Here is a 13,587-nt window from a genome sequence, read left to right on the forward strand (position 1 = left end):
TTTTTAATTAAAAATATAGATATTTCAATTAGGTTTGATTAGGTGTCGAAGTACTTATGGATGATAGTGTACTTTGTGGTACTGGTACTGCCACTGTTATAGGATTGCGTTACTTTATTGGTACTTTGTGGTACTCTATCTACATATATTCCTCTAAACAGTACAATTCTTGAAAAATGTGAAATTAGTAGTTGCGTTGTTACCATTTCTGTAGTACTACTTTCTTTGCTGGACCACTGTGATCGTGATCAGTACTTTGCAGATAATTAGTATTACATGTGTTACTACCTTTTGATGTATTGTACTCCACTGGTGTACTTCAGTAGCTTGCATATAGATACAGCAGATACAGTGTTATTTCTTAAATATTAAATTTTTTACCATACTATATTGTTTCAATACCTACGTATCGATAGCGCAGAAATCATTAATATTACTACTGCCATTGTCATCGTATTTTTTGGACTGTCATCCAGTGAACTGTAGAAGAGATCACACAGTACTATCAATAATACATTTTCCAAAAATTTCATACAGAGTTATCATAATCAGATACATATTACCAAGCCTCGAAGCCTCTGATAAGAAATCACGAACGCAACAGTAGACGAAATATAAGACAGACCTAAGACTATCGACTAGAAGCACAAGCTATGATCAGCCCTGAAACCACCTCGATCATCCTTCATGACTTCATTCCATTTCCATGATGGAAAGAAGCAAATTTCAACGGTAGGTACAACGTCATTGAATGCTCGTTACACTGTCGAGTGCCAAGACGTGACACAATCGACGAATCTGTCAGTGACGGCAGTCGAAATGCATCAAATAGCTCTTTTGATACGTCATAGTCCAAAAATTGCAAGAATCACCGTGAAACAGACTTCGAGTAAAATTGACAAATTTAGCGAAGATCCATAACGATTCACATTCTGGAAGAAATAATTTCTTTAGCATTTCGTTCCTTGTTTACGAAATTTAGAGCATCAAATTTGGATGATTTTCTGGAATTATGTATACTGTAGAGATAAAAAAAGAGATTTAACTTTGACCCCGGATAACAGACCACAGAGTGCCCCTTTCATCAGGGGTGCCTTTAAACGAACACCCCTCGCAAATTCAAGAATAAAAACCGACAAATCAGAACTTCCAGAGATTGAAAAATACACACGAGCCACTGCACTTGAAAATCCTCTCTACTTGAACGTCCCTCGCGAACTCCAGAATAGAAAAAAAAATAAAATAACACCCTCTCGAAAGAAACTTAAAACCACCTGAAAAGGTCTCCTCAAGAAAGCGCCCCAGTAAACGAAATTCCCGCGTCGCGACGCCTCGCGCCCTATTCCCGAATCGTCCCGCCAGGTGGTACTCTGAGTGCACTGTTCCATCGGTCGCACAGGTGAGAGAAAATTCTGGCGATCGGTCTCGATGCTAGCTCGTCCACCGCGCGAACCTTCTAAAAATACTCGTACGCGTCTGGCCCGCGATCGGGAGCAGGCAGAAGGTACAGAGTCGCCTAGGAGCCGCTGCAGCGGGCTGCAGCTCTCTCCTCTCCCATTCTCTTCTTTCTCTCTCTCTGCATCTCTCCCCCCTTTCTCTGTCCCCATACGTCGAAGGGTCGTCGCGACCTCGGTCGGTGCAGCGGCGACAACCGAGTTCAGCGACGGGAGGCATCGTCAGGAGAGAGGAGTTGAGCGACGAGAAGCTGGAGGAGGAAACGATCGTGAATAGCCCCCAGGCGACGTCGCAGGTAGGCAGAGGAAGAGGAGGCTGGAGGTGGACAAGTGGAATCTAGGGGGGTGGGGATGGAGTCGGAGCAACGAGGACGCGCCTCGCGAGCGTCGTCGACGTCGAGCCTCGGCCGCGAGGTACGTTGCGGCTGTCAGTACTACCAGAGCGACTCGCTTCTGCCGGAACGACGTGCTCTCGTCGGTAGACCGCCGTCCAGGACGATGCAGCAGCCACCTGCGGTCCGCTGCAGGTCAGTAATCACCCCTCGCCTCCTCTCGCCCGCCCCTCTCGCCCCTCCTCTCGCCCACACCCCTCGACTATTCGCGTCTAGAGACGGAGCAAGTTCGCGGTCACGGTGGCCAATGGAACGCTATCTGCTCTGGTATCTGGGCCACCGTTTTCACGATCCTCCCCCGTCCAGAAGCCGAGAGGAGCGTACAGGCTCCTTTAGTTACGCGTACGCTCGAGCACGCTCGCGAAACGCCGCGGCTATTTAAGGTGCGCCCGGCTGGCTATAGATAGAATCCTCGGTCAGCTCGGTTCCGCGTCCAAACTCTGCGAAATCGAGTTCTCGGAGGATTAGAATGTGGGTAGGTTTTCGTGTTTGCTAATGTTTGCGAGTGTTTCTGTCGGTTTGGGAGCGTGTCAGAGAGTTTGTGTAGGTTTGATTAAGCTCGTGGCTGTTTCATACGAGTGGATGTGGAAGCCTGTGTGTGTGGATATGAGGAGAGAGTGGGAATGGGGTGGGGGTAGACGAGCGTGGCACTCGTTCGCGCGCTGACCCCAAACGAGGGGAAGGGGTGGGTAGACGCGACGCGATTAAGTGGGTATCGGGTTGTTGTATCGCGATAATGGAAACATTGGTATCGATGATCGGATGGCCGCGATAATGGTCGACCATGCGGTTCAGGTAATGAAGGGTGGGAGAGGGAGGATTTGGATGACAGGCGGGAGTGGTGAGTGTTTCTGTTGGCTTGCTTGGAGGGGTGCAAGAGAGGGTGAGAGGATTTTAAGGATGCGTAGTAATGGGTATACGAAGATTTGAGGGTGATGGTGTTCTTTCTGCGTGAAGTAGTCTTCTTACCTCATCCTTTTTGTCTCTAAAGGTACGTCCACACCAGCGTTCACGAACGATATAGAAATTAAATTTTAAAAATCGAGTAAGGGTGATAAAAAGTTTGCGAATTGTTTGCAAATATTGCTTGCCAGGAATGTTCGCGAACTGTTCGCTGGTGTAGACCCAGCTTTAGACACCCAAAGACCCTCCAGGATCCCCTCGCTAACAAATTTTCACTGCCTCAGTACTCCTGCGGGACTGACCGAACCACGTACCTGAACAGGCCCACAGAAGCCAAACACAAGCTCAACTAGTGTCTTCCCGCACCACTGCCATCCGAATCATCGATTTAATCCAAAGCACTCAAGACTAACCAGTCCTCATCGCCAGCGCTGGAACCCCCGTCCGACCAATGCACGTTTTTTCTACTGATTCATCGGGCTCCAGTGAAACGAGCGCAAATTGACACGCCTCGTCCCACAGCTCACGTGGAGACTACCTCTAAGACTGATCTAACAGTATTACCTAAGTCACTGCCATTATAATATAAGACTAGTTCTTAAGACAACCAAGCCACACAAAAAACGCACACCATTACCATATTACGAACATGGCAACACATCAGAAACTGAAACCATCCAGCAAGAAACTCTGAATGGACTAAACCCCTTTCATTAAAAGGACTAACTCTGAAGACTCGCAGACACTAACACCGTCCACCAGTAAGACAACCCAAATGTCCTAGAAGGGCATCGACCAAGCTTGCTGTAATCTCGCCACTAACGCTCCAAGGAGTCGCAGGGATATAAAGTGTAAAAGGGATCGTATAAAGGCGGGGAAAATGTCAGTAAAAAGGAGAAAGAAACGGGTGACTTTTTACAATAGCGAGCACGAGTACGAACCGATCGCGCCGCCGTCGGCGTCGCCGAGGCCAGCCCTGGCGCCCGTCGTGCGAATCACCGACACGGATGTGGTGCCCGTCGCGGACAGCGACGACAGCATCGACGACAGGGCCCGGCTGCCCCCGGAGCTGACGCGGGCTGGCGATGTCAGGGTGCCCCTGGACGGGAAGATCGAGGACACGGCGATGGAGGGCAGGGAGCTCGTCGAGACGGGGGACACGTCCGAGGAGCAGGAGACGCCGCAGCAGCTCCAGGATAGGCTCGAGGAGCGGTTCCTGAGCGCCCCGACGCCGGGCGCCGAGTCTAGGACCGACGGCGAGGTCAACACTAGTCAGGTCAGTGGGGGATTGCGTTTTGGGAGTCTACACACATCTTAGTTCTATCATTTTATTTAGTTATAGGGATCTCTGCTCTATAGCATTAGCAGTAGAATAAGTCTCTGGTCAGACACGTCTCACAGATATCTTAAGCAATTTTTAAACGTTGACTCATATGACTTCCATCTTTTACAAGCTCTTGTAGACCTACAATTTTAGACGAATTCAGACAAGTTCCTCTCCGATGCTCATTACTCCAATATATTCGTTCTTAAACAAATATTATTTCTAAGTATTTGTAGATTATCGTGCATAATTGTATCTAAAAAGCAATTTTTATTCATTCTTTTTTATTCGAGATTGTCTTCCAAAAGAATGCTTCCCCCTCTCAGGGCACAAAGGAAATATTAACCAAGGTGCAAATAGATAATCGCGAACGGTATCAAAAGTGCAGAAGCTCAGACAGACGTTTATCGAGAAAGTACGTCGGCATTCAAAAAGAAACAGCAGAGAACGGATGCTCGAGGAGAGAGCTCGAAGAATGTCGCTCTCGAGCGTTTTCCGTTTGTTGCTCACGGGGGACTATATTTAGCGAAACACGCGTATAAAAAGACATTTGGGAGCCAACGTGTCACTGTCCGCGAGGCATTGTGCAATCTCGTCGCAACGTTCCAGAAAGCTCGCCGGTTTTCCCCGCCGATCGATTGCGCAACCTTTTCAAAAATACCCATAACATTAAGGCGACGCAAACGAGGGGAAACGATCGATGGAAATTCATCATGGTTGATTCCACGACGCGCGTTCGTTCGTTATGTAAGATGCTAAATGCCTCCATCTGTGGAAAAATGACACAGTACTGGCATAATCAATGGACAGCGATTCGTGCCTTCTATTTCTGGACCGCGACGTTCTCGACACGCTCGGTCGAGCGCAAAAGTGTCTGTGGTCCATTTAACATTAGTCTGCGCGCTCGAAACCTTCTCCCTTGAGCGTCAAAATCTCTGGATAGCACGTGGCATTAGCAATTATTACAGAAAATTTTGTTGTTGATGAGAAATTGTGAGTAGATGGAACTGGTAGGAATTAAAAAGTTGGTCAACTTTCACTAACGATAACTCCGCGAAAAATCATCGTACGATGATAATCTTTTTTTTAAATTAAAGCCTGAAATCTGTACTTTAAGGTACTGTATCTTAATGTTAAGTTTGATGCCCATTAATTACTGTAACTCCTAAAATCTGAAGGCATGTTCGCCACATTGAAAATTGCAAAGTTCGACGGGGTGCAGGGACTCGCTAAAATTTTTTTCGGCAATGCCGTTTACAGGAGCATAAAGATGGATCTTTCCCCTTTACTTTAAAAAAAAGATCAAGTCGCTGCGATTTTTTTTCGCAAAGTTACAGCACCTTAAAGTAACCCTCGCAATTTTACAGCACATCGGGTAGTGTCAATACATGACAGAAATGCAAGGGTTTCTTTAAAGTGCTGTAACTCTGCGAAAAAAAATCGCAGCGACTTCATCTTTTTTTTAAAATAAAGGAGAAGGTTCCAACTTTATGTCTCTGTAAACGATATGTTCGAAAAAAATTTTAGTGAGTCCCTGCATTTTATCAAACTTTGCAATTTTCAATATGACAAACAGCAAACTTTGACGGGATGCCAGGACTTGCTACAATTTTTTTCCGGGATTCTGTTACAGGTGCCATAAAGGTGGAATCTTCCCCTCTAATGTAAAAAAAAGATCAAGTCGATACGATTTTTTTTCGCAAAGTTACAACACTTTAAGGTAAACCTTGCATTTTGGTCATCTATTGGCACCACCGCGTGTACCTGAAAAATGCAAGGGCTACTTTAAAGTGCTGTAACTTTGCGAAAAAAAAGCGTAGCGACCTCATCTTTTTTTTAAAATAAAGGGGAAAGATCCATCTTTATGATCCTGCAAACGGCATTGCTGAAAAAAATTTTAGCGAGTCCCTGTACCCCGTCGAACTTTGCAATTTTCAATGTGACGAACATGCTTACAGATTTTAGAAGTTACAGTAACTAATGGGCATCAAAATTAAAATCAAGACATAGTACCTTAAAGTACAGATTCCAGGCTTTAATTTGAAGAAAGAATCACAATCCTACGACAATTTTTCGCGGAGTTATCGTCAATTAAATTTAACCAATTTTTTACCTAAAATTTGTCTATGCCATGCTTTTTTCGAACAGTGTATGTTTATTTAATGCAACGTAAATTAGTAGCCTGTCTTTAGAACTACACATGACCACTCTTTTTGTCACAGAAGTCTCAACATCCTCCTCTTATTTTTACCTTTTCCCATTTTCACACCCAAGGGTGCCTATTTCTGAACCAGATAGCATCTCCCCTCTAGCGTTCCCATTACCTTTTTCGAAGCATCTTCGATCAACACCTCCTCCATGCAAGGAAGAGAATTCGACGTGTCGAAGATTCAGATCGACGTCACTTGGCATCGATAATAGCTCATAGTAACTTCATCACGCGAAGTCTGCGCCTTAATCTGTCGAGGCAGTGTATCAAGGCGTACATAGTAGCCATTCTATGAATACGATCTAAATTCCTAAGGCAGTGATATACATACGCGATTAAATCGACATCGCATCGACAATAGCTCACGATAGCCACAAGCATCCTACGAACGCTGCATCGAAACCCTTAAGAGGCACAAAGCGAGTCATGCACGAGTCTTTAGCCACAAATATAATATACAGAATGTTTTGTTTTTCTTGGATACTTTAAACATTTCCATAGTTCATACCTACGCTATATCATAGAAAATGTTATAAAAGAAAGGACTGAAGAAAATGGTATCTGACTAAGAACTTATTCTACTGCGGCATGTACTAGCCAGGTCAGGCGCAGCGATATAAGTAGAATGCGTCCTCGAGTCAGACACTTTATTTTAGGCTTTCTCTAGGCTTGTTAACCTAAAGCTCGTATCTGACGATGACTCCTCGATTCCAGGTAGACTCGTTGGCCCTGGAGGAGCTGCCCCTCCGTCGCGGTGCCCGTGGCCTGCCTCAGAAGCTAAAAACACAGGCTGGCAAGCTACGCACGCGACTAAAGAACATCCAACGACCCACCTTCGCGTTCACGGAACGACAGAAATCCGAGAAGCCTCGATCTACGAGCAGCGGCCGTTCAGACAGATCCAGAAGCGAGAAGAGGCCGAGTCGCATGGATAGGATAAGATCCTCCATCTCAGAGCACTCTAAATTCAGCCTGCCCAATCGTCCTCGGTTCTCCCTGCCTGATCGGTCCAAGTTCCACCTGCCAGAGCGACCGAAGTTCAATCTCCCAGAGAGGCCGAAGTTCCACCTGCCAGAACGACCCAAGTTCAACATCAAGAAGCCCAACATACGGCTACCGAACTCCCTGACCCGCGCCAAGAAGTCTCCCGTGCACGACCAACCCTCCACTGACTCCACCGTCGGCTCCACTCGCAGGAACATCTTCGATTTCTCCACCTATCCACGCATATTCGATAGGAAGTCGAAGATACGAGGTGAATACGCGACCTCCACGCCGAAGGACTCGAGGGCGCAGTCAGCGGAGAGCTCGACCTTCCCCAGGACCCGCAAAGGAGTGCCCATGAACGAGAGATGGGCACAGAGGTATGAAGAGCCACCTTATATAGACGAGGACCGCTCTGACGCTGAGCCCAGAGTGCCTACAGAGGTGGAGGAAGAGGCTGAGATTCCTTGGGAAGAGAAACGACGCCAGCAGCATCTGCAGTATATGGACTACGAGCAAGAATCTACAGAGATGTCGGCCTCGGATCGCCAGCCTCATCCTGACGCGTCTAGGACAGAGGAAGAGTTTGATCAGAAGGAGAGGACTGATGTGGACCCCAAAGTGTATGGGGTGAAGGAGACAGAGGATATGGAGGAAGATGCAGAGGAATGGGTGGAGAAGCGAGAGGACTTCAGGCCTATTCAAAGGTCCAGGTCCTTGGAGGAGGTGCTGAGAAGCAGGGAGGAAGAGGGCTATGATGGGCCATTTGGTATGGTGGACCCTAGGATGTATGGAGTCCACAAGACGCCTTCAGAGGAGGAGGAGTATGAAGAGGAGATGGAGGAAGAGGAGGAGCCTCTCTCTGGCCAGTCTGATAAGGAGCAACAGCACTCTAGTGGGAGCTCCTGTGATCGAAGACGCAGAGGGGTGATCGAGGAGATCGATTCTGACGAGTTCTTCCTGCGAGAGAGTGGGCTGAGTCAGGATGACATGAACCTGGGGAAGTACCTCACCCATGAGATCAGAGACGCCCTGAGGGCTGACATGACCAACGCCCTGGCTGACGAGGACATGGTGCCCATCCCCCCGAAGCGTCCCATGAGGAAGAGGGTTTTGAGGAAGCAGAAGGAGGATTCGATTGAGTCCTACGACATGATACCGCCAGTGAGACCCAAGAGGGACCCCAACAGAGCCCGACGCAGCGAATCCATAGAGGAGCAGTTTCGAGAGCGCACTAGGAGCGACTCTAGACACCGTGTGGTTTATCAGACTGAGGGAGAACCTCAAGACCTGCCGCAGGAGCCGCTGGACGACATCGTTGTCGTGAAGCCTGTGCGCAGGAAGTCGAGGTCCTCTCTGCGGAGCCAATCTCTGGTACCCCAGGATGCTCCTCGGCCACCCTCTCCCACGCCACCCCCGCCAATGGTTCCCACTCGCAGGAAACGCCTTCGCAAAGGAACGCCCGCGCCAAGGAGCTCTGACGTGGCGCCTATTTGCAATGGCCACAGCGATTGGGCTGACTCAGCGCCCGAGAAGCCTCTGCCACTGACTCCCACAGAGCTCGACCAGCTGCCAGACGAAGTCTACACTGCCGAGGAGATCATGGCTGTTAGTGAAGAGAACCTTCAGAAGCGTCTGCAGGACGAGGAGTATATGGAGCCAGCCCCAGTTCCACCGAAGAGGAGGTCCAGGTCCAGAGGGACCTCTGTGGCTCAGGACGAGGACAGGACCTCCCATGGGGCTGAGTCCCTGCCAGAGGCTGGCTACGTGGAGGAGGACATTCCTCGAGATGACATGGACTTTGGCAGAGACCTTTCTGGCTACGCTATCATTGAGAAACGTGAGAAACCACCTAGACCTCCTCCGCCAAGAAGGAAAAGGGACAAGTTCGCCACGACGCCTAGGCAGGTCCCACCCAAACGCCCCCAGCGGGCCTACAGCACCCTGGGCCCTGGGAAGACTACAGACAGTTTTATAACAGAGACGTTTGTTACTGCTTTAGAACCAGCTGAGTCCACGCCTTACATAGAGATAGACTCTGACGACGGGGAGCACAAGGACCTCCGCAGCAGCGAGGTCCTCAGCAAGATGCAGAGGCGTCCGCTACCAGCGCCACCTAGACCACCCAGAGCGAGGAAAGACCAGTCCTTGGATCGTTCTGTCACTACCACGCAAGAACTTATGCAGGAATACTCCATGCAAGAGACCACAACTGCCACGCAAACTGATCCCCTGCCTGATGACATGGTTATAGAAGAGGAGGTGACCCAGGCCAAGCTAGTAGTGGCGCCGTCCAGATCAGGCTCACAGATCATGATCTCTACTGAGAGAATACCCACCCCCTCGAGCATGCCCACTCCTCCTGTGCCTCCTCTGCCCTTGACACGTCTGAGGAAGGAAGACCAGCCAGAACCCCCTTACGACACTGTCTCCTTAAAATCACCCTCGCCAACTCGGGAACTAGAGGCACTAGAAGACAGACACCTGTCCGCGCCGCATTTGGAGGAACCCAGAGACGAGGACGCGCGTTTGAGGTCCATCAGGTCTGCCTTGATGTCCGAGGAGCCTGTAAGAATCAGTAACTTAGAGGTTGGAGACCTCAGAGTGGATCGACTAAGCGTGTCGCAGATCGAGGCAGGAAAGATCGTCGCTTCTGAGGTGGACGCTCTGGTCATCACTGCGTCCGAGCTGAAGAACATGGGAGCACTTGAGGAAAGCCTGAGTCCTTCTATCATCAGAGAGCTGATGGCCATCAGGAGCCACCTGGAGACTGTGGCGCTGTCTCGGGCCCAGGAGAGCCGCGAGGCAGAGAGAAAAGCTAAGGAGGATAGGAAGACAGACATTCCCGTTACAGAGAGCCAGAGCGTAGAAGAGAAGCCGCTCGAGGAGGTCCAACGAAGCACCGCGGAAGAGAAATCAGAGGACCAAAAGGTTGTTAGCAAAGTAATCGAACCGACGGACAGAGAACTCCCTAAACCAACCCCACACACACTAACCGTATCACAAGTAGAGATCGAGGAACCGCCAGTAACCCTGTCGGTATCTCGGATAGAACCCAGCGACAGAGATATTCCAAGCACACATTCACTCGAAGTCGTTGAAGCTACTGAAGATAAGTCGTTACGAATTTTAGATTCAGAATCCCCCCTTTGTTTGAGCCTGGCTAAGGAGCTCACGCTGGAAGACCCCCTAACTACCCCACCCGTAGCGACGACAGAGGAGAGCACTGTGGAACCGAGACTGTCCCCAGATCCCGCCACGGAAGCTGCCAGCGAGCAAACCGAGGGGGCCGACTCGCAGCCGCCCCCCGAGTTCTCGAAGCTGGCTGCAGAACGCAGGGAAGAGGAGAGCTCGGCGGATGGGGCGGAGCAGAAGCCCAAGCGAAAGTCGAGGTCCAGGTCGCCCTCGCCTATAGACATCCCTAGAACTAGACAAACCGCCTCCCCTGTGCGCTCGTTGCCTCCAGCCATCTCCGTGACCCCGGACACACCAGACAGTGTCGCGAGTCACACCACCAGCGAGGTGCAGCCGCAAAGGGCAGTCATATCATACTCCTCGTACGCGGAGCAATACGAAGGAGAGAGCCTGAGAGAATCCTCGCAGTCGCCTATGCCCACCTTCCCTCTGGGAGGCACCCATCTCATAGCGTTCCCAGCCTCCCAGGTACCGTCCCAGTTCCTCTCGTTGGCTGCGCAGACAGGCCAACGCCTAGACAGTGACCCCAGCGTGGTAGAGAGCGCAAGAGAGTTGCTCAGGGTTCTCAGATTGGCTGGCATCAAGGCTATGAGGCATTTCGTTGGGTATATGTCCTCCGTGGTGGGCGAGGACTCCAGGGAGAAGATCAGAGAGGTGGAACTGACACTGTGCGCCCTGCTGCTGCTGGTCATCGGCTTGCTAATATTCTTCTTCACCCACCCGCGGACGGTGACCCACCATCATCACTGGGATTATTTCAATCCGCCTAAATAGCAGGTGGAAGCTGGGTAGATCTGGAGAGTCAGCAGCTCGATGCTACAAGTTTCAATTCCTTGGTCTTGTGAAACGATTTTGTATGCATTGAGGTTGAAGTTGTGAAGAGAGATTACGTGCATGAGTAGAGCTTGAAGAATATAGTGCAGAAATGAGAAATCCAGGGGATGGCATAAGAGGAAAAGGGTATTTCGGTGACTTTAGATGATCCTGTCTGTGTCATTCTACCTAGGAATTGATAAAGGGTCCTTTAACTTGTAAGTATACACGCAGACTCGACTATCAGGATAGAAAAACACTCTGGAGTGTCCGATTCAGGAGAAGATGGACTCTAAGAAAATTATAGCTCCTAATTATTGAATAATTCCTCTCGCTGGACCTTTTCTCATCTCTGCGCAATAGACACCTTGCAACAGTATATGAGGTGTTCTAAAAATAATTTGTGAAGGAAGTTTTGATAGACATACGCTCTTGAAATCCTTTGTACGATGAAGTAGAAGTATGGAGAGTCATGAGAATATCTTGCTACTTGAACGGAGTCAAACCTATCTTCTAATAAATGAGCCAATTATCGGTCAATTACTGAATACTACGTTTAAGTAAGGATACAAATAACATTAGACGAACAACAAATTGAACAATGACGAATTTTATTTTCCGAAAATTCTTAATAAACAATGAGCGACTGATACTTGTGAGAAAATGATAATTGCACATAATTTGTTATGAGAATACTTGTACTTAATGACTAAGCGCTAAATATGTATCGAAAAAGTACATATTAATTACAGATATCTATTTACCAAAGTAATATGTCATTAGAACAGTTTCTTCTTTTGTACAGATTACAAAACCTTTACGGTAAAAATGAAACATTATCGAGAAGCCAGTGATTGTCGAAAAATACGTGGAGACACGAAGTAACGTGACTCTTTATTGTTCGACAGGTTGACTAGATACGAATTTACACTACCAATATGGTATCACAAAACTTCAGATGTACAAAATGAGAAAAATATTTTTTGATGCCTTGAGAAACATCGAAGGCTACGTACAATTTTATTCTGAACATTTTCGATATTGTAACTTGCATAAGGAGAGACTCTAAGAGATTGATAAATTAAAGGTACTCTATTCATATGAAAAGATCTTCCTCGTACACTTTCAGATCTCTCCTATCTTTGTGCGCACTTTTCTGCGAGTAATTAGCTGCGATCGGTGACCACATAGAACTCGAGGTAACGTCGGTCATAGGTTCTATTATAGGCTGTCTCCGCGCTAATGATACTTTTAATTGAATGGAAGACACCATGCTACCATCCATTTCACTTATCGCCCTTTCAGCTGCTTCTGATTTGTCAAATGTCACGAATCCTCGACTAAATAATAAAAATATACATTAATATAATCTCATAATTTGTGGTGTAGTCAGATATCTGGACTTAAGACTTACTTCTTTTCAGCCTCCATCGAAATGTTGATAATATTTCCGAATGTTTGAAAATGTTTCTTCAGGAAATCTTCTGATATTTTATAGCCACATACAAATATAGTATTCCCAGCGCGTGGTTTCGTTTCTTGCTTTACGGGTGACTGTGTATCATTGCTGGTACGATCCTCTGGATCTTGAGCACTCACAAAACTGTCGTACAAATCTTTTACTCTTGGCCGGGCAGTTTCTGTTTCTTCTTCTTCCATCTGCGTAGCTGAGAATGGTTGATAAGAACTTATTGTCTTTTCTGTGCTATTCAATTTCCTCACTAAGCCACGTGGCCTTTTAAATGAATGCTCTGGTCGCTTAGGAGTCTTTGGAGCAGTAATTACTCCAGATTTGATCAATTTTTTGGCAACCTCCCTTGCATCCCTTGCTTCTGTTGGTCGTTTCGGTGTTTGAGGTACGCGTTCAACTTCCTGTTTCGGAGCTTTTAAATCTTGCAATGCCTTTTTCTTCAAAAAAAAGGGGAAAAAAGCATGTAAAATTAGTATTGGTAATTTTATACTGTGGAAAATAGTTTTGAACCCATTCGAATTAAAAAAGTGTCTGATTTTAATAGGACACCTTGAGAAGCATAGATAAATAATCAATTTATTTTATAAACAAACTTAGATTCGACCAAAATATAAACATAACCTATCTCGTACCTTTCTTTTAAGTTTGTTATATTTCGCCTGTAACATTAATTCCTCTTCCGTGAGGTTCGAAGGGAAATGTAAATACACCATATTTTGCATGTAATAGCAAATAAAAATTTCCTTTTTTTAGCACAAATGATTTAACGAAACATTCGAATTCGGTATTTATGTTTTACTTGCTGCTTAAACCATGAAAGATATGTGTACATAGACAGTAGT

General features: G+C 47.3%; 2 protein-coding genes across 3 annotated transcripts; one reads left to right on the forward strand and one right to left on the reverse strand.

The window, feature by feature from the left end:
- Positions 1–1,805: 1,805 nt before the first annotated feature.
- On the forward strand, positions 1,806–12,676 carry LOC143188164 (uncharacterized). 2 transcript variants are annotated; one of them, XM_076392250.1, is made up of 3 exons: positions 1,806–1,981; positions 3,674–4,025; positions 6,997–12,676. In XM_076392250.1, exons 1-3 carry the CDS (start codon positions 1,806–1,808, stop codon positions 11,233–11,235), a joined length of 4,767 nt encoding a protein of 1,588 aa, XP_076248365.1. In that variant the 3' UTR covers positions 11,236–12,676. The 2 variants fall into 2 exon arrangements, with proteins under 2 accessions (XP_076248365.1, XP_076248366.1); XM_076392251.1 differs by lacking the exon at positions 1,806–1,981 and adding an exon at positions 2,616–2,641.
- Nelf-e (negative elongation factor E) lies at positions 11,869–13,585 on the reverse strand. The gene is made up of 3 exons (XM_076392253.1): positions 13,378–13,585; positions 12,689–13,182; positions 11,869–12,614 (listed from the first exon to the last, which is right to left on the reverse strand). Exons 1-3 carry the CDS (start codon positions 13,465–13,467, stop codon positions 12,371–12,373), a joined length of 828 nt encoding a protein of 275 aa, XP_076248368.1. The 5' UTR covers positions 13,468–13,585; the 3' UTR covers positions 11,869–12,370.
- Positions 13,586–13,587: the final 2 nt, after the last annotated feature.

This window comes from Calliopsis andreniformis, chromosome 2, assembly GCF_051401765.1.
Source record: "Calliopsis andreniformis isolate RMS-2024a chromosome 2, iyCalAndr_principal, whole genome shotgun sequence".
Lineage (NCBI taxonomy): Eukaryota > Metazoa > Arthropoda > Insecta > Hymenoptera > Andrenidae > Calliopsis > Calliopsis andreniformis.

Bases quoted from the DNA above. Each gene is read 5' to 3' on its own strand.
- LOC143188164 (XM_076392250.1), top strand. From the start codon at position 1,806: ATGGAGTCGGAGCAACGAGGACGCGCCTCGCGAGCGTCGTCGACGTCG. The intron at 1,982-3,673 runs GTCAGTAATCAC...TTTTTACAATAG, and splicing joins CCACCTGCGGTCCGCTGCAG to CGAGCACGAGTACGAACCGA. The intron at 4,026-6,996 runs GTCAGTGGGGGA...CCTCGATTCCAG, and splicing joins GCGAGGTCAACACTAGTCAG to GTAGACTCGTTGGCCCTGGA.
- Nelf-e (XM_076392253.1), bottom strand. From the start codon at position 13,467: ATGCAAAATATGGTGTATTTACATTTCCCTTCGAACCTCACGGAAGAG. The intron at 13,183-13,377 runs GTACGAGATAGG...TTTTTTTTGAAG, and splicing joins ATAACAAACTTAAAAGAAAG to AAAAAGGCATTGCAAGATTT. The intron at 12,615-12,688 runs GTAAGTCTTAAG...TTTATTATTTAG, and splicing joins TCGATGGAGGCTGAAAAGAA to TCGAGGATTCGTGACATTTG.